The sequence below is a fragment of the Sycon ciliatum genome, chromosome 8, assembly GCF_964019385.1.
Source record: "Sycon ciliatum chromosome 8, ocSycCili1.1, whole genome shotgun sequence".
Taxonomy (NCBI): Eukaryota; Metazoa; Porifera; class Calcarea; order Leucosolenida; family Sycettidae; genus Sycon; species Sycon ciliatum.
In genome coordinates this window covers 21170399-21196727 of record NC_088650.1, presented here as the reverse complement: position 1 = coordinate 21196727, position 26329 = coordinate 21170399, and the positions used below count along the sequence as shown (strand labels likewise).

Genomic DNA, 26329 nt, shown 5'->3' with positions numbered 1-26329 from the left:
TAAGCCTAAATAGCTGGCAGGGCAGGGTTGGGCCTTTTTTTTCTTTTACTTCACAGGTGTAGCATTTTATCAGTCATTACGTATGATTTATGCAGTGGCAGTACCAGGCGTGGGCCATCCCCTGGATTATCAAAATGGGTGCCTTCTCATTTTTCTGTTGTTTTTACACTATCATGTATTTTCATCGATTTCGTTCGATTCTATCAAAAAAGCTTATAGGGGCACGGCTGTCAAGAAGCGGCAACTTAGAAAGATGGCGTCGGTTCGAGATGGCATGGTAACCGCGGTGTGCGCGGTCCGTGACTTGCTCATGTATGCACGCAAATGCAAGTCACAAACTCACAAAGATCGTCTTTGCATTTGGAGAAAATATCTTCGACTCTCTTTGGAGGTTGGCGAGGTTTGCCTAATCTTTACTTGATTGAGATGCCGGTATGTCCTGTCAATAATTAGAACAAAGAGAGCTGATGATCGCTTCATTGCTGAGCAGAAGTAACAATCAACTCTCCTCGTGTCCTCAGTGCCAAAGGCAGACGACTGCAATTCCACAACGCTCATTTCACGATGATGGAAACAATAATCGTGTACTAGTACACACTTGGACCATTTGGTCATCCCTATTCTAGCCCCTAGTCCATCCAGAAAGCAGATATTGACTATTACGATAAGTGCAACTGCGTGAACGAGGGCTCAAACAGCAAATTCAATTCAAGACGTGACTCCAGTCAAGAATTAGGGTCTTTACTCGAGAACTTCACAAATACAGGTCAAGGCACCCCACAAAACTGATAGATGGCACGAACGAAAGACAAATAGGCTAGACAAAGTGTCCCAAGTGATTGAAAACAGCAGATCTACCAAATAAGACAGCTACATGTGCCTAAACAACGATTCCCATACAGTAGAGAGTAGTATCAGGCTGAATGAAAGCCTTGGAAGTGCACAAATACAGCCACGACCGCCACAAAAATTGGACGACCGCCACAAAAAAATTCTCATTGCTCTACCTCCTTGAAGGGTGAAAGTTACCAGTTATCCTATAGCGATGTCAGTTTATGCCTGTTGGAACCCCCCACAGCCCGCACGAAATACCTTTCAAATAATTCCAGGATGCAATTGCAGCTCCAGACAGGAGGAAGAAGAACACCGTGAAAAATAACGGCAACGATGCCCAAACTCTCAGGAAACGGCTGAAGTCTTCCTGAAGATGTTAACATTGAATAGCCATCGATTACCAGCGTGGTTTGGTGACTTTAGAACTGTTTTGAGACTTAGAACGAAGCGATATCTCAAATTTGATGGAATTGTTACCTGTCAAATGCGTGGGCGAGCAGGCCAGCTGACTGGTTATGCATGAACATGCATGAGCATGCATTGATTTTTCATGGTTCACGTGCAGAAAACTAAGTTGCCGCGATCCAAGTGCAGCTAACAGCCGTGGGGGAAGTCCGGTGAAAGATTTAAATCTCAGGGTCCGTAGAGTTCCGGGCGCTGAGTCGAATGGTCTTTGTCCGAGGAGGCTGCGGTCTGGTCTATGGTTTGTCAGATACACCCAATCGAACATGTGCGAATTTGAGTGCGAATCACCCAGATCCAGGTGATGACGTCACAGCATGCAGCCAGGTAGCCACACCATCTATTTGTGTACAAAATGGCCACATTCGGAGCGCGTTCGATTGGGGAACCGTTTGTCACAGCTTCTTCAGACCAAGACTATTCGACTCAGTGTTACAAAACACTACGTACCCTGTGATCTTCAGCTCGGAAAACCTTGAGGTTATCCCATATTTTAGCCGTTTCCGAGTTGGACTTTTTCCGTCCGCGCTCGCCTCTACTCTATCTCTGCGCTGCGTCTAGCTGTAGTCAACAAACTCATCACGCACGGAACATGACTACTCCCGCACTGCCGTGCTGGGGTAGATCTACAAGACTCAAGAGACTACAAAAATGTAGTCAAGACACGGACTTGTCATGTACTTCGAAGTACTACACTCGTATCAGTCGTATGTATAGTCATGTAGTCAGGGAACGTGCGTTTCTCCTTGCCGGATCAGATGGTTGTGCTTTGAGAACGAAAATTTTAGTTTTCCGCATGGAATAATCCCGCCTCATTTTTGCTACAACGATGAGTCCACAACCGTGACAAGTGACAAAACAGCGAACAGCTCCCGGATCTAAAACTTTTCAGATCCCGTAGTGTTGCAAGCCTTGAATCGATGAGTCATGCCCATGTTTCAAAGAGCCTGCACTGTTCTCCGAGTAGTCCGAAATATGCCAAGTTCGCAACAAAACATCACCATGTGGCAGGCCACTGGAGTCCAAGCGAGTCGGTATGGAACAACATTTAGAGCACTCGCATCTCTCTTCTCCATTTTGACGACTCTGCTCTCCAGAGATCTGATAATTACATCAGCCTCGTCTGCAATAGCTGCTGCTTCTTCATCAGTCGGAAACGCAGCAGCGCTCACTCTTGACCGGCCCGAGCGGCCATTTCTTCAGCAGAATAGGTTCTCAGCCCCAGACCGAACTCATCATGGTCAGCCATGGCTGCATCCTCACTCTCACATGGAGTTACGTAGTGTTTAAACCGAACACGGATTCTTCGAACGAATAATCTATCGAATAATTTCGCCCTCCATCGAACGAATAATCTATATTCTATCATACGCATGATGGCATTTTTCAACACTTTTTCAGCACTTTTTAAGTAGTTTAAAAAAATGTTTTTGCTGATTATCGGATTTTGTTATGTGGAGGTGCAAAACCGGTTAACCTGTACCGCCAAGAGTACATAACCCCCCAGAGTGTGCAATGCCTGATCTAGCTCTGCATAGGGTCTTGACTCTTGGTCGAAAGTGGTCAAAGACCGAAAATCACATTCACTGCATCCATGTTTCCCTCGTATGGAAAGAACAGAAGTAACACAAGATACCGATAGGAGATTAAAACTTGGAGGAGAAGAGATTGAGAAGAAATTCTGCGAGCAGATCTACGCAGTGCAAATATCAGTAGGGTCAGCACTGAGCATACCGTATTTTTCGGAGTATAGTGCGCACCTTTGTATCACGCGCAGGTGAGAAGGCATCTCTGCCTGTTCATTTGGTGAAGTAAAATAAACAACAACAACAACAACGCGCACCCCCAATCTTCATTGGGGGTGCGCACTTCAATCTTCATTGAAGTACATGTACATGCATTTCATATTCGGAGCATAGTGCGCACCTGCGATTTAGGGCCTAAAATAGCACAGTCATCTAAAGTGCGCACTATACTCTGGAAAATACGGTACACTGTAGATCTTTTTTTTCTTTTTTTTTTTTTTTTTTTTTTTCGATTTCTGATAATTCCTACGACTATTCGATTATTCGTTCACCCCACGAATATTCTAAATTATTCGATTATTCGATTATTCGTTTCAACACTAGTCAGTTACGTCTTCAGGGTCGCATAACCCCCTTTCATTCTTTGTATACGGTATGATGGGTGCAGCACTCATAACCCCCTTTCATTCTTTGTATACGGTATGATGGGTGCAGCACTCATAACCCCCTTTCATTCTTTGTATACGGTATGATGGGTGCAGCACTCATAACCCCCTTTCATTCTTTGTATACGGTATGATGGGTGCAGCCATACCATAACCCCCTTTCATTCTTTGTATACGATATGATGGGTGCAGCACTCATAACCCCCTTTCATTCTTTGTGTACGGTATGATGGGTGCAGCCATACCATAACCCCCTTTCATTCTTTGTATACGGTATGATGGGTGCAGCACTCATAACCCCCTTTCATTCTTTGTATACGGTATGATGGGTGCAGCCATACCATAACCCCCTTTCATTCTTTGTATACGGTATGATGGGTACAGCACTCATAACCCCCTTTCATTCTTTTGTATACGGTGTGATGGGTGCAGCCATACCATAACCCCCTTTCATTCTTTGTATACGGTATGATGGGTGCAGCACTCATAACCTCCTCAGCAGTAAACATGCGTCGCAGTGTCTGCTCCAGCGCCGGGTGAGCCGGGTAATCCACCCGGTTGGGCAGCGCTTGGACCCGGTTGGAAATATAGTACCGGGTCACCTGTGACCCGGTTGGTACTTTACACTTTCGAACTTTGAAAGGACTGACTACATGGCTTGTATGTGTCAGATACTTCTTCTTCTTTCGTAATTTTCTAATTCCTGTCCTCTCTTTTCTAAATGCGGCTTATCCATTCGCCTTTATAATCATTGGGCCTAGTTCCCGTTTATTGTCCGAATTAAAATAAACCAGCCAACCAGTTAAAGCATGGGACTCGGCTGGTGAGACAGTGGTACATGTGTACCCGCCTCCGACCCGGTTGAAATGGTTGCGCCAGGTACACGTTTACCCGGCTGTCCTACAATCCTAGAGCAGACACTGCGTCGGTGGCCAACAAGTTGGTCCGGCGAGTTGTCATTATTGAAGCTGTCGTTATATCCGGGATTGCATGTACGTAGTAAAATGGGCGTTTGCTCTGGCCATCATAATTATAAGATCACCTGAAGCCGAAGTGTACAAATCAATAATTTTATGATACATTCTGACAATGCTCGCACTATAGTACTGTCTTTATGATCGATTATGCTCTCAAAATCTAGGCTGCGCATTGTAACTTGAATTGCCGAAACGTTGCTCAAAAAAGGAGGTGGTCATTATACTAAGGTGCGTGTTATACTCCGGCAAATACACTAAATGTTGTTATTCTCCGGCAAATGCACTAAATGTTGTTATACTCCGGCAAATGCACTAAATGTTGTTATACTCCGGCAAATACACTAAGTGTTGTTATACTCCGGCAAATACACTAAGTGTGTTATACTCCGGCAAATACACTAAGTGTTGTTATCCGCGCGTTGTTATCTGTGAATCGTTATTCGCGATGTCGACTGTTGTCTGTAACTAAATCACGTTGGGAAAGGTTGCAAGAGGAACTCTTGGTCCCAGTGCGTACCGGCGTTATGTGAGCCGACCCATACACAAGTACCACTGTCGAGATTTGTCGGATAGTGCCCCACCATCGCTGGCCATTCACAACGCTGTTGCCTCCAAACCCATTAGTCGCAAACCCGCGCTGGGGACAGAGTAGAGCTAGCGACTTTGGAGATAATCGAGGGATTTGGTGTTGCTCCCAACATCGGAAGCTCCTGCTTTTCCCGCCGACTTGGACGCTTGGCTGACTCATGGCTGCCTTCCAGAGCACACAAGAAGTCCATCAAACCTTCCACTCGGCAAACCTGGAAGAAAGCACTGCTCCCTGCTCTATACCAGTTTTTTTTAAAGAATTCACTCCTCATCAGCAACAACATTGTGAATGGCCAACGGTCCTCAGTGCTTGTTCTGCACCTCCATTGGCGACATTGACTATCGCTGCTGTCTGGAGTACGCGAGGTGTTCGTCTTGCTGGAAACGGAGCGCCGCTGTAAGCTAGTATGCTAGTGATGTTTGGGCTGCTAGAGCACCACACACTGCAGTGCTTGGGCTGCTAGAGCACCACACACTGCAGTGCTTGGGCTGCTAGAGCACCACACACTGCAGTGCTTGGGCTGCTAGAGCACCACACACTGCAGTGTTTGGGCTGCTAGAGCACCACACACTGCAGTGTTTGGGCTGCTAGAGCACCACACACTGCAGTGTTTGGGCTGCTAGAGCACCACACACTGCACACACTGCAGTGCTTCTGCAGTACGAATTTCATTGGCCGACTCAAGCTCAACTAATGAGGGTGAATTCCCCGAAGCGCTGTGTATTCAGTAGGGAGTCATGCTTTCTTGCAGGTTTGCAGAGTGCATAGTGATGGTCTTCTCATGTTCTCTGGGTTATCTCGAGTCAGTCCAGGTGTCAAGTCAAGTTGGCAGAGAAAGGGCGAGCTCCCATGTAGGGATCAACACACTCAATTATCTTCAAAGTGCCTACCTCTACTTCTACTTCATAAGCAGCAAGAGTGTTGTTATTCTCTTCTGTTCCGGGATTATTATATTGTCTTGTCGTGAACATGTTGCTTTTGAATTTCTCTTTTGTTTAACATGTCTACAGGATTTTGGCTTTGTTTGGTAGAAAATGATGTGTCGCCACGCGTTCTCATTGCGTTTCTGTACTGCATCATGGAAAAGCATAGCAAGGTAATGTGTTGTTCATTTTAACTATACAATGACACCTTAGTGGCAAGTTGCAGTGCAGTAGAACTCCCCTTATCTGGGCATGTTGGAACCTGGCACTGCTGTATAACTTTGCTGTTTGCAAATTTTGGGTTTCTAAGAATTAGGGCTGAACCGGTTATACAATTGTGCTTTATTAACGGTTGCCTGTTTAGCATCTGATTTATAACAATGCAAGTGGTAGAGAAACGGGGAAAATGGGTAAGGGTACAACAGTGAATGTGTAATGCGAACATGATAGCAACACAATGACTCAATCTTACATAGCAAAATAACAATAGGCATGCTTGGCCACACAAACAATGAACATGACTTGAACCATGTAACAACGTAACAACACTTTCTTTCTGCACACACAAAGTAGGCTTGTATAATGTATATGCGCTGACAAATAGCTTTCAAAACTTACCACTGCAACTTATATCCAAGACGAGCACGGCACAAGAGTCAGAGTAAGTGCTACAACAATCAGGATTGGAAACGAGATGATTGTGCACTGAAGACTTACTCGTACTTCCTCCGCTTCATCGAAATTGTCGCAGTTTGACTATTTATAAAAAGCGGGGTAATTTCTCACCAGCAGTCGTACCACAGGTAAGGAATCGGACGTAGACGATAGTTATCAGTATTGGGTGACGGCAAAGTTCCATTTTCTGTTGATGGAAGCTGAACATTTTGAACTAGACTCAATTTCTTCGCTGATGTCGCTGCGATGGTACTTTCGACTAGCTGAGATCAGTCAGGCGGTACCGCCTGCACCTTTCTTGTGCTCATAGCCATTCGCTCAAAAACTCACCAATGTTTTACCTGAGCTGGGTTGAGAATGACTTCGTGGAACAAGCGGCAGCGCTGAGAGAAGCATTGAGGGGTCGGCAAACTTGCATGCATGCATGCAAGTTTGCTGAGACACATGTAGTACCTGCAAGAGCCGTGTGCGTGTAGTGCTAGTGATACACGCTCACTTACTGTACCAGTGATGCTGAGAAAGAGGGCGCACTCGACATGATCGTACACTTACCTGCGTGAGCTGCGACCACACACCTAAATGAATGGGCATGCCACGGCTAAAAAAAAGTTTATTTCAAGATCGTGGTGATTCCGCAGCCAGCGTAATCAACCGACATCACAACAATCGTGTATTCTTGGCCAACGTACTCGTACTTAGTTGGTGGTGAAGTAGAAATCATCCAGAGCAGGCCACAAGCATAGCAGCTCTTGTCCTGTTGAGAAAGCCAAAGCTTTTGAGATAAGGCACGACCAACTTGCAACCTTCCTGGAAAATTTGCGGAGCGATATTGTTTCGTCCATTGACTTCAGCGACGACGAGGCCTTCAGCTCCGCGTGAAACTCTCAGTCCAACTGTCCTGGAACGTTACTCTAGGCTTCAGACTATCATCCTGTGTAATACTTGTTACTCTAGACTTCAGACTATCATCCTGTGTAATACTTGTTACTCTAGGCTTCAGACTATCATCCTGTGTAATACTTGTTACTCCAGACTTCAGACTATCATCCTGTGTAATACTTGTTACTCTAGGCTTCAGACTATCATCCTGTGTAATACTTGTTACTCAAGACTTCAGACTATCATCCTGTGTAATACTTGTTACTCTAGGCTTCAGACTATCATCCTGTGTAATACTTGTTACTCTAGACTTCAGACTATCATCCTGTGTAATACTTGTCGTATGCTTATGTTGTTGTCAGTAACATGTGACATTTTTAGAACACGGAGGCTCCACTGCAGCCAATTCGTATCACGATCAGTCACCACCGCCACACCAAGGTCGTTGATGCTGCAAATTCTATTCAAAAGAAATCTCCAAATTTTCGCCCTTGGGGCTTCTTGGGGCTTCATCAGGGAGTAAAATAATAAATTTGGAGAGATTTCTTTTGAATAGAATTTGCAGCGTCAACGACCTTGGTGTGGTGGTGGTGGTGACTGATCGTGATAACATGTGACATGTCACTACAATTATAGTCAAACTGCGACAATTTCGATGACGCGGAGGAAGTACTAGACCCACGGACACCACTCTGACTATCACCAACACTCTCATCCTCACCACTTATAAATCACACTTTGATATTTTAGTGCTAATATGTGTTGCTTCTCAAACTTTTGGTTTTCTTTATTTGTTCATTAACTCTAGTCTGTTCTCAGTACAACGTCGATTCCTGAAGAGTGTTGTACGAAAACTTGTTCGGATCCCTCCATTTTTCACATTGTCCTTCCTTAATTCATTCTCTTTCTTCTTTTACACCATTGCACATTATTTCGAATCGTTATCACGTGTCGAATAAAGTAACAAATGTCAATTCAGCTCGTCCTCTTCATTGCGGTCCAAAGATTTTAGGGTTTAATTTCTCTCCCTTGTGCTTGTCCAGGTCCATGTAGGTGTCCTGGCTGCTCACATCTACCTCATTCTCAACCCAATAGTTGGTACGTGAGTTTGGTCTTGTGTTGACTCTCTACAATCCATTTCAAAAATACAAGTAGTCTCTACTTGGGGGCTCGTGCTTTTCCCGCCGACTTGAGACTTGACAGGTTTTGTCAAGAAAATGTGTGGATACGTGCGTAGATAAAGGAAATTCGAACAGGTTTTTCAGGAAAATGCATAGATAGAGGAAATTCAAAAATCATACTTGCTTACTTACTTATACTTATACTTACTTATACCTAAGTATCACAACAAAGGGCTTGTTTGGGCATGGACGATTGCTCTGAGAAGGTTTCAGAACACAGTCATTATTTTGTGGATACTTCAAGGAGGTTTCAGGAATCACTCTCGACAAGAACGATGTGGCAACTACCCAACTTTCGAAGAAAAGTGCTAATCAAAATATCAAAGATGGCTACACAATTGAGATTTTGCATAGCAAAAACTGCTATGCAACAACATGACAGTAAATTTAGGGTTCACGGCTTGCCACTAAAAGCACCCGTCACGTGCGCCTCCATTTTGGATTATGGACGCGCGCTACAGGCCGCGACAGCGCCTATCGAAGTAAAAAAATATCGACTCGAAGTCTAGCCGGAGAGCGTACTTTTTGAATTTTTCCTTGGCTTCAGTGGCTTCACTTCACTCGGGCTTTGCATTTTTCTGACTGCCCTGGACTTGATGATGGCGGCGGTGGCGGTCTTGGCGAAAGATCCAGTTCCATCTGAGACACTCTGTCGTCTTTTCTTATCTGCTGAGGTTCTGGCAAAGCGCAGCTGCATCGAACCTGATTAGATGTAGCTGCACGCATCCTTTGTTTGCCCTGCAAATCTCGATCTGTTGCTCTTCTTGCTGTTTGGCCGCTGAAAATATTCTTCCTGTAAAGAGGCCGAAACTGAGCTAGGGCACGTCAAGATATGTAGGGTATACAAAGAAAAAGAAATGTCATGGTCGTTTCAGCAGCTCACGACAGCCAACACGCTCCATCGTCGGGATTGGAAGTATCCAGCACGGCTGTTCCGAGCGCTGCTGCTCTTGTTATTCTTCTTCTTCAGAAATTCTCCACACCTTGTCGGCCAAAGTACGCGCGCGCGCGTGCACGGAAAATAGATGCGCTGAGCCGTTTCTTGTTCGATTTTGACAAATAATGGCTTGTTGTTTTGCTCTCGACCTTGGCTATCCTTCTACCGTTCAGTATTTTACGGAAACGCAACGGCTCCCCCTGTTTTTTTAGCCGAACTTTGGCCAAAGTTACTGGAAAACCCGGAACTCGTTTGAAAAAATACGAACGGTGGAAGTCTTGGAACGTCTTTCGTGCGTGTGGATTCAAAAATTCAGGCAGTTTGAGCCAACCGTAATGAATCCCGTAGAGTTGAAAGTGAGTGATATTGATGGGAAAATGCGATTTGAGCACTGACCGATTGTGTGGGACAGTATATGCACGCGCCTGTCACGTGCATGATGTAGCTGGCGACGCTAGCATGCCAATCCGTGAACCCTAAAATTCATCCCTGTAAGGGCATGCACTTGCATGCACTTGTATGCACTTGTATGTGGTTGTATGTGGTTGAATACGGTATACACGACACGGAAAAATGCTCGCCGAAAATGCAATGTATACACCAGTTGAACCGTACATAACTAAGGCCCCCAGCACATGTGTGGTGTGGACTGTCATGACTTGTGTTTGGCTGGACCAGCGTCCGACACATGTGTTGTATATCTTATTTAATGCATACTGCAGGGAGCAGCGCCTACAAGGTTTTTCATTCGCTACTGTTCGAGAAAGCAGTCAATTTTGTGCGGTTGCTGTCAACATTCACTGTGCCAAATGGTATGTAATGAGGTGGTGTGCAGTGTTGCTGCTATATTTACCTGTCCTGTGTCCAGTCTTTTCTCACTGAATGCACTATAATTCAATTTCTTCTTCATCCACCATGCGCTCTGGGCCGACAACAACAGTCTCTCTTCACCTGACTAACTCTCACAACAAAAGACCAGTGGGGGGGGGGGGGGGATTTTGCATTCTTCCCGACAGCAGCTATTACATCCATTGTACATCTTGTCAGGGATGGGCTTGGACAAGCAGGTGATGATGCAGGGTGGGTGAAGAAGAAATGGAATAATTTATCAAAGGGCGAGTACTGCTGAATTTCTCATACATGTACTGTGCTATCAAATAATTCTAATCGGCTTGTATCTTTGGTGCATTCCACTATTTGAACCCTGTTAGCTTGCTCCACGAGTCAATGTTACACCTCTTTCTGAGGTACCACTGTATTGTTCTGTAGTGGCTGCTACTTCTTCATGTATTAGTGCATGTTATTGTTGATTTAGGGAAAAAGAAGAAGAAGCTTGCAGCTAAGGCCAGCCGAGGTAAAGGTACTACTGATGCTGGTGCTCGTTCAGGTGGAAGGAGGCGGGCTGTTCCTACTAGGGGCACTTCTGTCCGTATTGGCAGTATGGCTGATGGTGGTGATGATGATGTTGAGGAGGAGAGGGAGAATGATGCGGATCAAGATAGTTCTCTGCTGGAGGAAGGTGCAGATGATCCCTTGCTTGAGGATGTGTGTCTTGACTTAATGCAGGTTAGTCCTAATTTTCCATAACACTCCACTGCCGTAGAACATCACTGCCCCCCCCCCCCCCCCCCCCCCCTTACGCTGTGTTGCTTCCCAGCTGGTTTTCAACAGGGGTGAAAATTAGAACCAGGCTGTCAATTGCAGTGCGATGTACAACAGCGCCAAAGATCAGACTTGCTGTGCTGGATTGTGCACAGTTTCATCTAGAGGCATGCCTGCTCTGGCACGTGTAGTGTACAACAATGTATGCGTCAGTTCCTTCACCGTAGTTAGACGTATAGTACTATACGCTAAAGTCGCTACACGTGGAAATCAACAGGGGAAGATAAGCGGTTTTTCGCTGTCGGCGGACCCCATTGCAAACCCATGCAGAGCTGCACACTCTTGGAAGCTTTTTTTATTACTTTTGACGGCATGTATCCCATATGAAAATGCACTGTTTTCCGTGACTCTACAATAGTTCGTGCTGTTTGTCATAATTGTCCCTAGTCATGTTCGGCGCAATGGATCCGCTATAATAGTAACAACACGTTGACAATAGCGGTAGTTTGGAGGCGGTCAAAATAGTTTCGCAATGTATAACTTCGCAATAAAATGTAAAGATTTTTTACATTTTATTGGCCGAATAGTACCGTTCACCATTTGAAATTGCTACTGTGCGCCAGTGGAGCGGTACTTCAGTGAGTGCGTCGATAATGGAAGGAAGGGAGCGGTGTCGTTATCGTGGAAGCATGGTCTTCATCGACAACTCAGCTGTGGGGGCAGACGAGCGAATTCCTCCTAGGACTCTCATTTCTGCTTTTGCCACGCTCGGCTGGGTTGTCTCGACGTTCAACGGCAGCGAGCAACGGAGTCGCAAATGGGGACAGCGCGAGGTAGCGGTCGGTCCGGCCGCATACGGTGCGCAGCAAGGTGTGACGGCCAGCGGAGATCTGTTGCTGGGGAGTACGCCGGAGGGGACTCTGCGGGGACAGTCGACGTGGTGCCTCTCTGCATGCCTGCGCGGTTGGCTGGCGAACTGCCCAAGGGTGAAGTACATGTAACTACAGTCCATTCTTGCGTGTGTGCACTCTGTGTAACTTACTTTTGCTGCACTGCACGCTTAGTACTCTACTCTACATGACTTTCTTTCACTTTGTTTGGTGGCTCGCCAAAATTCTTAAACTATCACCTAGCCGTTAGAAAATTAATGTTAGCAGCTTGTGATTGGATTTCTCACCTGCCTTTTTCTTGGAACCCCTGGCACTGTGTTGCTGGAGAGGTTAGCAGCTTGTGATTGGATTTCTCACCTGCCATTTTCTTGGAACCCCTGGCACTGTGTTGCTGGAGAATTGTAACTTCTCATTCTCACATTTTGCCTGTAATCTTGCGCCCATGTTTTGTAGTATAAATCTGACCATCTCCACCTGATATCATCCTATTCAATATCATCTTCTCTGATGAGCCTTATGAAGGCGAAACAGCTGTCAGGAGGAACTTCAGTATCTACCTGCAACCCTTCCTTGTATGGCTGTTGGTGTGTGTAATGGCTACCGAGGGTAGCAGTGAGTCTGCTGTGAGAGCGCATGGAGGAGAGGAGAGGAAGAGTTCCTTACATGTTATTGGCCGAATAGTACCGTTCACCATTTGAAATATTGTGTTGTGGGTTCATGTTTGGATAATTAGAATGTCCGGATAATTAGAAGTTTTTTCCTGGCATTTTGAGGTTCGAATTATCAGGATAAGACAGGATTCCACCTGTATAAGCGACAGTTTACAGACTGAGTGTAGCACATGAGTGCTATTCTGTGTGCAACATGGCTCAGTACACAGCACACATAGAATGGAGTTTTTGCGAGGGTGGCAGTTATTCCTGATCTCTACCCTCCTGGGAAGGCTGATGTCCGTGCCATTACCCTTTGAGCGCTGAGGTTGACTATTTCTACCTGCTTATTATTTTGTTGCTGCAAGCACTTTGCCTGTCTTTGCTATCGCTGGGTGGAGCATGGGATCTTGTTAGAGCTGTTTGCATGCAGCCTGATTGGCTATCGTCATAGATATTCTAATGTGACCAGTCAGAAGGACAGAAAAGGCGGTGAGTGTGATATGGTTTGTTCACAAGGGTGCATGTCAGAAACACAATAAAACATTTGTACTCCGGCTTGACCAGTGATCCATACCCTTGCGTTCGGATGTGCTCGGTTCATTCTACCACTCGTGATTGATTCCGTTCTTATGTTCAGGTCTCTCCCCCCCCCCCCCCCCCCTTCTGACTTGTACGAGGGACAAGATGGCATGTTTACTTGGAGGGCCTGTTGCCTTTTCTTTGCTCGGCTTGTATTTCTGCATCTGTATTGAACCTCTTTGCTCTTCATTGTACTTCTCTCTGTTTCTTTCTGTGCATTATACAGGACATTGCAACACTTTTTGAGCAATTTTCATTGAAGACTTCTGAGCATTGCCTGCAGCAGATTATTGTGCTCTATGTAGAGATGTTACACACTCAAGTAGCGATCAATGGTGTAGCTTGGAATATGGATAAGTATGTCTTCTACTTCTGTTCTCTAAAGTATTTGCTTTCCTTCCGGTATGGCTGGAGCCAGTACCAATAGTATATAAGCCCTCAAGAGTGGGCAACTCTGGATACCCTTTTTATGCAGCCTTTTATGCAGCCCGTTTTAGTCACCAGTGCAGTAGTAGAAATAGAAATCCTTGACACAAACCCACTCAGCTTATGCGAGTTAGTCATCAGCATGATCATGGCAGATATCCGGACTGCGCACCCCTGGCGTTCGTTATACGTACAAAGCGTACTTGGAACGCGTGATGTTTAGCTGTCGGAGACTCTGTGTGCAGAGTTGCATACTCTTGGGAGCTTATTTACGCTTGCCTGTACTAGGGCCTAATAGGCCATTCACACGACGGGCAAACTTACTTTTATCGTACCGTTTCCAAGGATATTTACTCGAATACGATAAACTTGGACACACACGTGCAACTGATTTTTTTATCTTGGCCGAGGTCCTTTTGCTCGCGATTATCTTTGCACGCCAGGAAAAGTGTCGGTTGTTGAAAGTACGTACTGCTAATGCAGTGCTTGAACAAGGAAAAATTCAAAATTGAACATTTCCCGGCATTTTCAGGAGGTCACTATGGATACATTGACGGTTGCAAAGTTTGCCCAGCACCGTGTGAACTGGATCACGGTTTGCCAGTGTTATCTTGGTCACACACGTGCAAGTGTTTACACGTCGTGTGAATGGCCTATAATAGTCATGGCTAGCATTTGTTATTTGTCGATTTGTCTAGCCTTTCACTACGTTCATCCTTGGATGAAAGTTTCCAACTGACAAACTGACTGTCTTTGTAGTTGGACGGAATTATTCACTGACTAAAGGTTCTGCTTAGGGACCATCCGTAAATACCGATATTTTTTATTTAGATGTGAAAACTAGTCATTCTCTTCAACCTCCCTGAGAAACGAACACATACAAACGGTACAAAGTATCGATTTTTTTCTTTTTTTTGTGGACCTGCCCACATATACAAACTGTGCATCGATATTTTTCGGGAAACGAGCAGGTGCTCAGGTGCCCCCCCCCCCCCCCCCAGTTTTCGTTTCTAAATAAATATCTATATTTGCGGATGGCCCCTTATACAGTTCAAACTAATGAGTATCTTATGTGCTGGGGCTCCCCGCGTCCTAGTTTGTACGTGAAGCGTGTGGGTTGCAGTGAGGGCTGTGTCCAACCCGCCTGTATGGATTCACAGGAATCGTGAGTTTCAAAGTCTGAAGAAAATGTTGAACGATCGTGCTTGGATGACAACTATGCCATAGCTTAGTGGCAGAGCATCGCAGGCCATAAGCGAGGGTCCCTGGTTCGAGTCCTGGTGGTGACAGTCAAATTTTTCTTCAGGCTCTTCCCGTTCGCATTTTCCCCTCAAACTGAACAACTTATACAGTAGTAGTAAACCGTACCCTACTAATCATGATTCTTTTCATTTTGGACACCCTAGCATTGAAAAAAGGTGTCAAATGGCCATGGGTGAACTTCGGGATAATTTGTAATCCTTTATCTGGAAAAGATCATGTACACGTATTTAGTATGTACGGTCGTTTGTCGGTTTTGACTTACAGGATTTGTTAACATCATTTTCATGTCGTTAACCAACAAAATCCGGAGATTGCTGGAGTTGGGCAGTACAACTTTTTTGGGGCAACTTTGACTGAATTTTCGAGCTTTTCGGCAAGATGAAGATGAAACTTGAAAATTTCTTTTGGTAAATCTCTGGAGAAGAGCCCTGCCTAACTTTCTCTTTCTTATTTTCACTTTTGAGCAAAATTTAAAGAATTTTTTTATAATTGGATTGGTCCCTATAATATATTGAGTATTTCGCTCCTGCTCTTGTAGCAGTTGAGCACTCTCGTGTGAGATAGTGCCTTTGCTGTTTGCGTTATGCAGAGCTCACTGACTTGTCAGTTTGAGCACTCTGGCAAGGTACGCTCGGGCCTGGTTTAAATCTGGCTTTGGAAAATCTATTTTTCATTGCCATCAGGTTCGGCCTCATTTTCTCTGTGCTGCGCTGATGAGTCCACAAAGGACGAAACTGTTCTGCCCGCAGATTGAACAATTGGTCCCTGTTAATTTTCATGGACCTTTCCGAAAGTGCAAATGACGCTAAAGAAAGTTGAGCAGGTCTGTTGTCCAGAGATTCACCGAAAAAAATCATATCGATAAACTTTTTATTTGAAAATTACCCCTCAAAAAGTTATACCGCCCCGTTCACCTTCAAAGTTTAACCCTTTCAGCACGACGCTACTTGAACGCCGCCTCACGTCGACACCTGCAAAAGTTACATTTTCCTATGACAGTACTAGCTGTTCAAAGATCGATAATTTGCCTTCCCTAGGATAAATTCCACGATCTTGAACTTCCTGGAAAGGCCATGAGACGACGAACAAACTCAGCTCGGAGCAAAACCAAACCCCCTTGCTACAGTCTGGCAAACTTCATCCACGTACTCGACAGACTTAAGCACGGCCAAGCGGTCAAATACTCAGCTGCCAATTCGGTCTCCTTGCCCGTATCGAGCTCAAATTTTTTGAGGACTCCCGAGATCCACTACCATCATTTGAATCTGGTATCCATGGCAGCAGGTAGCGCAAAAATGATCAAAAATGGAAAATACGCGTTCCGCAGACTGCACAAAATAATCTACTTGATTATAGCAATCAGAAGAAGCAGACATTGTACGTAGTAATAGTCAACAAGAATAAAATATAAATAATAATATTTCCTAACTGATTTTCAAGAGACCATCATCAGGGAAATACGTCTCAACAATGAAATCTAGCAATAAACAAAAAATATACGTGTAAGAGTACTGGCAATATAATACTGTATATTAAAGCAGAAATATTCGTCTGGAATTTAATTTCGTCTTTTTCGTCCAAGTAGCTTTTGGACTAAATTAAATGCCAGACTAATGTCGATTTGTCCAGCTGTTCAATACACTCTTATGATCCATGGACGAAATTTACAACCAGACGAACTCCCTTGCTTTGGAGCTGGACGAAATTATTGACCGACGAAATTTTCTGCCTGTACAGTAGTGTGAAAGAAAAGTGGGAGAAGAGAAGGTGAAGTACGACAGATTTGAGTAAGTGTGAACTAATAACAGGGGTGGGTGAAGAGAAAAATAAAATGAGGAAGTGAGAAACAACGACAGTGAAGATGTATAACAGTGTGAGACTTTAAGAGGGTGAAGTGTAAGGTATATGCGCGTGCGTATGTGTGTGTGTATGTGTGTCTTTGTATCTCGGACTGGTTAGCATCTGGGCTGTCTGTTGATCGTGTAGTCTCCTCCGATATTAGTTGGTGCTGAGTCGTTTGTCCGATGGGGGTCTCCTTCAAGGGCTTGGTTAGTCGGCCTCGCCTAGGCCTTAGGGCTCTAGCATTGTCTGAATAATAAGTAGAGCGGTACATGTTTGACGCGGGTGTCCAGGTGCTGACGGGTTCTTCCTTCGTATCGGCTATAACAATGCCGGCATTCAAGATAATAGATCACGTAGCTAATTAGTTGGGTAGGAAGAGCGTCATTCTTCACAGTCTACACATGTGCGTTGATTATTACTACGTACAATGTCCGCTTCACTGATTCTTTTGATTGCTATAATAAAGTTATTGTTTCCCGCCGCCCATTCAAATCTACTTGAATTTGCCGTGCCGAGTCGAATATCTCAACAGCCGGTGGTCGTATCGCTTCGGCGATTGTTTCTATCGCAAGCTGATAGTTTTCTCTTGCAGATACATGCTTCGATCGTGAGAATCGACCAACAATTGACTGAGTTACGATAGTTTGAATGCACGTGGTCCAGTCAGATGGTGAAAGTACACAATGTACTGTACACTGAGGATGTAATACTATGTCCTTTGTGGTGCAGTGTCATTTTGAATGACCTAGTATTATTACGTCCTTTGTGCTGCTGAACAGGTTAAATGTGCTGAACAGGTTATATGGCTTTAAATATGTTGTCTTACAGTGTTGTTGGCGATGTTGGCATGTAATTTATGATCTGAGATGTTTGATCTGTATTGATGTGCGATGTTTGATCGTTGTGTCTATGTCAAGTGCCTACTGTTATGTCTCGTCACGGTTTCATCATTATGTTTTGCTGGAACTCCTGTTTGCAATGCAGGCAGGCTATTTCCCAATGTACTTCGTCTCCTGAACTTGCTGCTGTTGTAAGTAGTGTTGCAACGAATGTTTTCTAAGGCTAACGAACTAATTCTGTATACTGGACATAATGAATGAACACCGAATATTCTATGAACTTACTATTCACGGTCAGTTTTCAATGCACATGTGACACCAACATCAGCCCCTGTCCACAATCACACACTCCCGACGTTCTCCGTGTAATTCCCGATGTGGTCAATGTGTTTTTCGGCGTAGTTGCTATATTTTCTTCGGAGGTAACAGGTAAAGTGGTGAGTAGATCATATGATTGCAACCTCGTGAGGAGATTGTAGAAGGAAAGCAAGGCTGGATCGCCATAATGGTTTTCATCAATCGAAAGTGGCACTTCTTATCTTTTCGAATCGGCAGAATACTGGTTTTTGCCACATGTTTTATACCACTATTCTGTTTGGGTGTTGCCGCTTCGGCTTATGCGAAAACCATACATGCTATGTATAGAGCTTTTTCAAGGATGGACCAAAGGTCACTTTTTGGGGTCACGTGCGAGAAATTTTGAATCGCTGGGGAACACACGAAGCCCGCATCACATTCAGTTTGTACTGGAATAGACGCGTGGAAGTGAAATAAGCACTAGGATGGCGCTCCACTTCATGTCCGACACTCGTGTTTGGTCAGAGCAGCTACCGGGAAGCCCTTCCATGGCTTGGGCGAAAAAGAACAAGCTTCAAAATCGCTCCACACGCTGGTGGAGACGAACCTGTCACATTTCCTATACTTTTCAATGTGCAACCTGGTCACCACAAAATCTCGGAGTGAACGCACCACCAGGGTGAGCGCCGCTGACGGGCACAGCGCCTCGTCCTTTGAAAAACCTCTGTATTTACCTCTATATTTACATTACATTGAAGCATAAGCCAGTGGCGTAGGAAGATGTTTTTTGGGGGGGGGGGGGGGGCTGATTTGCAGACAATGACCTACTCATATACTGGTGTTTACATGTTCTACATGTACCGTTATACCGGTACTCCTTCTACACAGAGTGGTGTTTGTTCAAGTATTTCACTCTGCGCCTGTGCTGTCACTTCTTTCGGAATTTTTCGCTCTACATCATAAAATACGTGCACTGGATATGTATGGAGCAATAGTGAAAACCGAGTGCATGTAGCACTCAAGTCTGTACACTGTTTGTTGAACAGGAGAGATTGTAGCGACCACTGGATAAGTAGCGCTGACTGACAGCCCGGCCAAATTCCAAAGGGGAATTTACCTGAAAGCGAAATTCATCCGCAATGGTGAAAGAGAATTGATCATATAGCAAACCTTACTGGCAAAGGCAGAGAGGCAGAGAGGCAGAGAGGGATACTCTTATGAGTTACAGTAAAACCTGTAACTAAAGACCGGCACCGTGACTAGCGACCAGCCTGCTACTACAGACCACCGTGACTAGCGACCAGCCTGGTACTACAGACCACCGTGACTAGCGACCAGCCTGCTACTACAGACCACCGTGACTAGCGACCAGCCTGCTACTACAGACCACCGTGACTAGCGACCAGCCTGGTACTACCGACCACTTGGCCAGGCACGGACGGTCTCACATTCAAAATTAACTGTGACTAGCAACTACCTGCTGAACGCGACCAGCGACCACCTTTTCTTGTCCCAAAGACGATTTTTGACCCGTAACTAGCGACCGCGATGTACGAAATCAAATGTTGCTCGAAGCTCCTTGAAATTTTGCTGATTTTCCGTGGTCCTGAAAGGAATCTCTCGGTACTACAGCTGAACAAATGAACGCAGGCCATTTTGACTGTGGAGTCCGTGTGGACTGCACTACACCTGTCAGAATTTCAAGCGCTGTCAAGAATAAACTTGATAGGAAACGTCTTGGAGAGCGCATCGAAAGCGCTCTCTGCTCGATGTTACTACTCGGAGGAGAAACGAAGACTGAGTGGCTTTGTCACAAAGCAGCACCGCGAGGTCCTGATGCTGAAGGATCGCATTCAAACAATCGAGAAGTCACAACAAGGATAATCGGTACGATTGATCGCATGAACAAATTTGAAGCCCAGCGCAAAACGAAACTTCCACAGGGAACGTTTGACTCCTGGCTTCAGAAGTAGCAGCTGAATTTGATGTCTGCAAACAAATTAATCTTCTCTCTCTCTTTCTGTCTCTCTCCATCTCTCCGTCTTTCTCTCCAAGTGTTGTTTGACCTGAATTAAGAATGGCATTGCGCAAGTCCTGGGGAATTGTATTAGCTGCATTATCATAATAATGGGATCCATATATGGTCGCACGGTGCAAACCTCTAACTAAAGACCACCTGCTACTAAAGACCGCTTTTGCTGGCACGAAGGGGTGGTCGGTAGTCACAGGTTTTACTGTATGTTCAAGAACTCCCCGATTTCAGCTATTAACAAACAAGAACCTCTGACTCATCTCCTGCAAGTGATAGAACTCTGCGACTTGTAGTAGTATGTTCGGCTGATAACGGATTTTCCACCATGGTGCTGATGACTAATTTGACCCTTGTGAAATCTTTTTGAGGTCATTGAATGATGGCTGCAAGCCGCGTGCTCAGTTTCTCCATGAAAATGGTGAAATGTATGGCCACCGCTGGTCGTACCTTGCAATCTTCGCTCTCCGAGAACAGTTCAACTACTGTACTAACAGTAAGTCAGGAACATTTTCTTCTGGAAAGTGGTTTTCTCCAGAACGCTGCGGTATAGCAATAATAAGAACTGACTGACTAAAGCAAAGTACTCCTGCCTTTCCGATTTCGAAGGAAATTGCCCACGAAGAACAACGCTTCATCAGCAGCTACGATGCAAAAAGGACCAAGGGTTGATCTGTGACCGCGTACCATCCGTGCTTCATGCCGGTGGCACGCGCAGGGCCTAGTCAGTGGTCACACAGGCATCTGTCGTCGTGGCGAGACTTCCTGCCTGTTCCCGGGCCTGTCAAGTACGATAACCCACTGCATATGCATGGTCAGCTTTGGCTACGAGCGATGTGAGGGCATGACTGTGGGCTGATCTGCATGCTTCTCACTTGCGCATGCAAACATGTAGCATCAATCGAGTCTCGGCCCTATATCCGCCAAAAATTTGGTGGGGGGGGGGGGGGGGGGGGCTTGTCCCCCGCTTCCTACACCACTGTAAGCGGAGAAGCTCCTGATGATAATAATTATTTTGTTTAGGTGTCGCCACAACTGAACATCAGCATGAAATCTGAATTTTTGACTTCGTGTACGAGCAAGCAAATAGGAGTTTGCATTTTCGAATATGATTGCAATCTTACATGTAGACTTTAGAATGAAAACAAGGTTTCCGGATAACAAGGTTTGCGGAAAACAAGGTTTGCGGAAAACAAGGTTTGCGGAAAACAAGGTTTGCGGAAAACAAGGTTTGCGGAAAACAAGGTTTGCGGAAAACAAGGTTTGCGGAAAACAAGGTTTGCGGAAAACAAGGTTTGCGGACAACAAGGTTTCCTGAAAACAAGGTTTGCGGAAAACTAGGTTTCCGTATCCATAGTAGCATGTCTAATCTTTTTTAATCGGAAAAAAAAGGTTTTGTCATAATTATTGAACTGGTCACCAGCGTAAAATCTGAATTTTTGACTTTGCATATGAGCAAGCAAATAGGAGTTTGCATTTCATGGTCATCTTCTTTGCTTGCCCGCCCGCTCGTTGGCAGAATCGTCTTAATCTCTCTGTGAATGAGGCAGTGGATCGCTTGTTTAGCTGGGAGTCCGGCGACTTGCCTGATGATCGTTGGATGGCTCTGATGATGATATCTTCCTTGTGAGCATGCAAATCGCCCTGGTCATTGCGTAATTTATTTGTGTGTGTGGTTTTGCTTTTCTTCTGTGCTTGATGCATTAGACCATACTCAAGTTGTGCCAGCCTTTTCACGGTGCACCGACAGCTAGTATTCTTCTGGTGAGTTGTCTTTGCTGACTGATTTGATTCTTTCTTCGAGGTTTCTCCAGGGCCCTGGCTAGGAACTTTGTGACTACCCTGCATATCCTTTCGCGGTCATTTGATCTCGCATATCGACAGTGCATAACCAAGAGTGTGCAGCTCGACCATCCCCCCAGCCTACGGCGGAATTTTTTATGACATCGGTCTTTCACGGCTGTTTGGCTAACTGATGGTGTGATGCCATCGTGCATAGCCAGAGGTCGAAGTACAAAGAATTTGACATCTCAGCTACAGTAGTCAAAGCAGAACAGCGGACGGTAGATCAATGTGTCCTGATTCCTGAACCTGATGAGCTCTCACGGTGTCTACGAAACAAGTGCGGGAAAGCATACACACTTGGTCATACTTCTGCCAAAGAATGACGCAATAAAAAAATCCGCCGTGGGTGAACCTATCACAGCTCGAGATAGGAGTTGCACACTCGAGATAGGAGTTGCACACTGTTGGTTATGTGCTTCTGATAGGAGTTGCACACTGTTGGTTATGTACTTCTGATAGGAGTTGCACACTGTTGGTTATGTACTTCTGATAGGAGTTGCACACTGTTGGTTATGTACTTCTGATAGGAGTTGCACACTGTTGGTTATGTGCTTCTGATAGGAGTTGCACACTGTTGGTTATGTACTTCTGATAGGAGTTGCACACTGTTGGTTATGTACTTCTGATAGGAGTTGCACACTGTTGGTTATGTACTTCTGCACATATGCAACACCTTTGTGAAAAGTACAGAGCTTTGCCATATATATAACGAAATGCTAAATCTAACGAGTTAACGAGGAGGAATCTGTCGTAAAATAGAAAACGTTATACAGAAAGTGATACTTACACTGGTGCTAGTGAGCGTTGAGAATGAGTGAGAATCGTTACCTTTGGTACACGTATAAAACTGGTCAATTTTAGGAAATCGTTATATTTGCAGCTCATTAGAATAATGGCTTTTACAGTATTTGGTATATCTCTTGGATACCTTGGATCCTGTGCTGATATTCAACTGTATATCACATCCCTATAGGATAGTGGCACTTTTTTCTTAGCAAGATGCTTTACCTAAGTGTAAAGGTGGGGGGTGGGGGGGGGGGGGGGGGGTGGGCTACTGTGTGTGAGTAAAGGCACAGCAACTGTATGGTTTAGGTCACCATTTTTGAAGGTTCTCTACATAGTTTGTGAGTATAGCTAGGGGTAATTGTGTATGGTGTATGCAGTCTGGTGGTGTATGGGTTTGGGGGGGGGGGGAGAGATTGGTATGGTAAATGATGACATAATTCTTTGTTGCCATCTTCAATAGGTCCGTCAAAATAGTAGTAATAGGTTTTTGAAACAAGACTTGTCAGGAGTAATACTACTTGCTTTCGTGGAGTGTGGCTGGTGAACTGTTCGTGCTGTGGTCTGCAAGCTTCGTGTGGTCTCGTCGGGTCAAATGAAAAACCTATTACTAAAAGTAATGATGACAGTTGTGGATGACCCTGGCTGAGAGTACCGGTAATTCATAAAATATGCTTTCTGTGATTGTAGACGTTCAAACATCTTCGCCCGACATTCCTTATGTCCTGGTTGAGTGTTCAAGCTGGCTGTGTTCCACCTGCGTTAGTTGCATCATCAGTTCTCGCCTTACAGCTTGTTAGGTAAGGGTCCGTATTCTTATTTTTCTCTCATCAGCAGTTAGGTGTTAGCCATTTCTGATTACCTGTGACACTAGAGAGTTTCTGCTACACAGAACTACGTATCAAACTCCGTGTCATCCGCGGGGAAGTTTCACACGGATTTTGCACACGGTGAGCTGGTTCTGCTGTACGGTGGCTTTGAGAATGGCGTCGCAATCTCTCTGTCGCCAAGGCAACAACAGTAGCGGGCGATCAAACAACGGGATTTTTGTATATTCCTGCGTAAATTAGATTGGAATTGTGTTGGTACATTGGTATCTTTGTGTACTTCCACGTCAGCATTCACAGCGCATGTTCATGGTGTTTGAAATCATTCAAGGTGTCCTTGGACTTTCACCTGTTGCTTTTGTTGTGGATGTAGATTCTGCTACTGAAGTTGCTTTGTGTTTGAGAGACTTAGTACTTGGTCCGCATCAGCAATATTGTCGCTTATCTTTCGACAAATTGAACTTAGACTTTGGACATCAACACATGCACTTGAGACGATAAAACTTGGTATGATGGAAGGTAAGGTACAGAATGGTAACTGGCCATGAGGAATTTATTGTCCAAGGAAGGTTTCATACTTTTTTGGTCCTCCTCGTCGCTGCTCTCAGCGCTGGTGACAAATATATTTTGCTTGGGACCGACACTACCTTTCGCAAGCTCATCTCTCTTCCTCTCCGCTGCCTGGCTGTTTTCTAAAGGGAAGTCGACCGTGACGGTCGCCTTCTCTATAGAACTTCGCGTGGGCAGCACGACTGCCTGTGTGGTTCAAATCAGTCGCCGTTCTTTGCAAGATCTATTTTTAATGACGACGACGGCTTGAGAGAAAAGAGCAGTACGTGGCATGTGGCCTCTAATTTCCTAATACTTTGAAATTCTCCGTGAAGTCCAAATTTGAAATGACGACGGCTTCAGTACTTGCAAATCTCCACGATGCGCTGGATACTCCGCGCGTTGAGCAGGAGTTGACGGAACTGCGATCTCAGCTTGGCGAGCAATCCCTGAGGTGAGCGATCTTGGCCGTTTTGCCAAATAGAACTGATTCCGATTAGCCGATTACTTTCTTGTGGGTGGCGCTGCTCTTGCCTGCGCAGTGTGACTAGATAATCATTCTATTTTGCTGCGGCGCTGTATCAATCAGAATCACCCACCTGTCGCTCTTGAAATCCACTCGAAATCTAGCTAGACCTTTCAGGTACTAGTAAACTAAATTACTAACCAAAATTGCGATGAAATGGGCTGCCATGTGAGCATTGGCGACATAAGAACAAAGCTGAAAGATAAGCGACAATATTGCTGACCCGGACCAAGTAGCATTGGCTCTCAGCTGGAGACCCAGCTTCCTATCCTCTTCTGCCTTCACCTCCACTTTCTCCTTGTGTAAAGCAGTCGTGGCCCTCTGCTTCATATCACCCTGGTACAGCTCGACCACACCATCCATGTACTGATCCTTCTCTGCAGTTTCTAGATCTGTTCGGACGAAAAGGCCAAAGAATCAAGGCAATTCAAATCTGAAACATCAACGACAGTGAATCAATTTTTTTGGGGGGGGGGGGTACAAGGGTCACTTCAACATCAGCCATAGCCATAGTACTGAATACTACTTGTACTTGCTCTTTGCCAAAACTGGTTACGTGGGTCTCCCCGGGAGAGGGAAGAGAGACTCAAAATGGATATTGGAAAGATGACTCAATTGGCTATTGAACTGCCCAACGGCTGGCCGGCCGACACCCCTGAAATCCCCAAAACTCTGGGTGGACTTGAAAATGATCCCACTTATGGGCTCGCCACACGCACACCTCAGTATGTGGGTGAGGACAAGGTGCACGAAAGGATTGACGGCATCAGGGTATCCGTCCTGGGATCCACCTGGAGTTACCCCGGTTCCCAGTGAAGGTAACACAGTAATACTTACTACTAGCGTGGGTGGCTAAATCAGAGTGGATATACGCTTCACTAGCACCGCCATTGATTACACAAGAGTTTATCTAGCCAGAAGCAGTACATGTAGTCTATGGTTAACAGGCATGTATACATGGACTTCTAAGAGAAGTACAGGTCTGCTCTCGATATAACAACTCTCACTTGCACATAAACCTCGCTAGTGCGTAAAAAATCGAATCCTGCGCCGAAACAGCATCACTCCCATACAAATTTTGTTCTACACAACGTAATCCTACATAACATAAACCTCGACATAGCACACGCTACGGCGCGGTCCCCGGCGTGTGCAATCTCGATACAACATAAATTCATGTGCACTGTACGACCAAGCGGTAGCTGTAGCTAGGCAGTTTAGGCCAATTTAACCATACATACCGTAAACCTGGGCATAACGCACCCTATGGTGCTGTCCCCGACATGTGCACTCTCGATACAACGTAGATTCACGAGCGGTACAATCAAGCTGTAGCCGTAGCTAGCCAGTTTAGTCCTATTATACATATACTCTGCGGCATTGATGGTATCTGATGTCGATGGTGGTACAGTGTGTATATGTTTGCACGGTTGAACCCGCCTCGTAATACCCTTCATTTTGAGGTACATCTTGTATTTTACACACGGTTTTCGACGTAACATAACTCTCGATATAACATAATTTGTGCGTGGTCCCAGAGATTACGTTATATGGAGAGTAGACCTGTATTTAACCTGAGACCAACAATACACCTTCAAGCAGCTGAGCCTGTTTGCAACAGGCCCAACACTATCTGGCGTAAATGTACCCACCGACCGATCTAGCTGATTGTTTTTGTGGTAGCTCCACTTGCCATTTCTGTCGACCCAAGCTCGAACTTCCTGCCACATG

General features: G+C 45.2%; 1 protein-coding gene across 2 annotated transcripts in view; it reads left to right on the top strand.

The window, feature by feature from the left end:
• The window catches only part of LOC135822304 (condensin-2 complex subunit D3-L-like), a 97208-nt gene that overhangs the window by 6611 nt on the left and 64268 nt on the right, over nucleotides 1-26329 (top strand). For both annotated transcript variants that reach the window (XM_065335042.1, XM_065335043.1), the window contains exons 2-9: nucleotides 6064-6149; nucleotides 8574-8628; nucleotides 10371-10460; nucleotides 10964-11214; nucleotides 13599-13729; nucleotides 17888-17933; nucleotides 21776-21832; nucleotides 23387-23496. In XM_065335042.1, the coding sequence (XP_065191114.1) occupies nucleotides 6064-6149; nucleotides 8574-8628; nucleotides 10371-10460; nucleotides 10964-11214; nucleotides 13599-13729; nucleotides 17888-17933; nucleotides 21776-21832; nucleotides 23387-23496 (826 nt within the window). The remainder of the gene's footprint in view (nucleotides 1-6063; nucleotides 6150-8573; nucleotides 8629-10370; nucleotides 10461-10963; nucleotides 11215-13598; nucleotides 13730-17887; nucleotides 17934-21775; nucleotides 21833-23386; nucleotides 23497-26329) is intronic.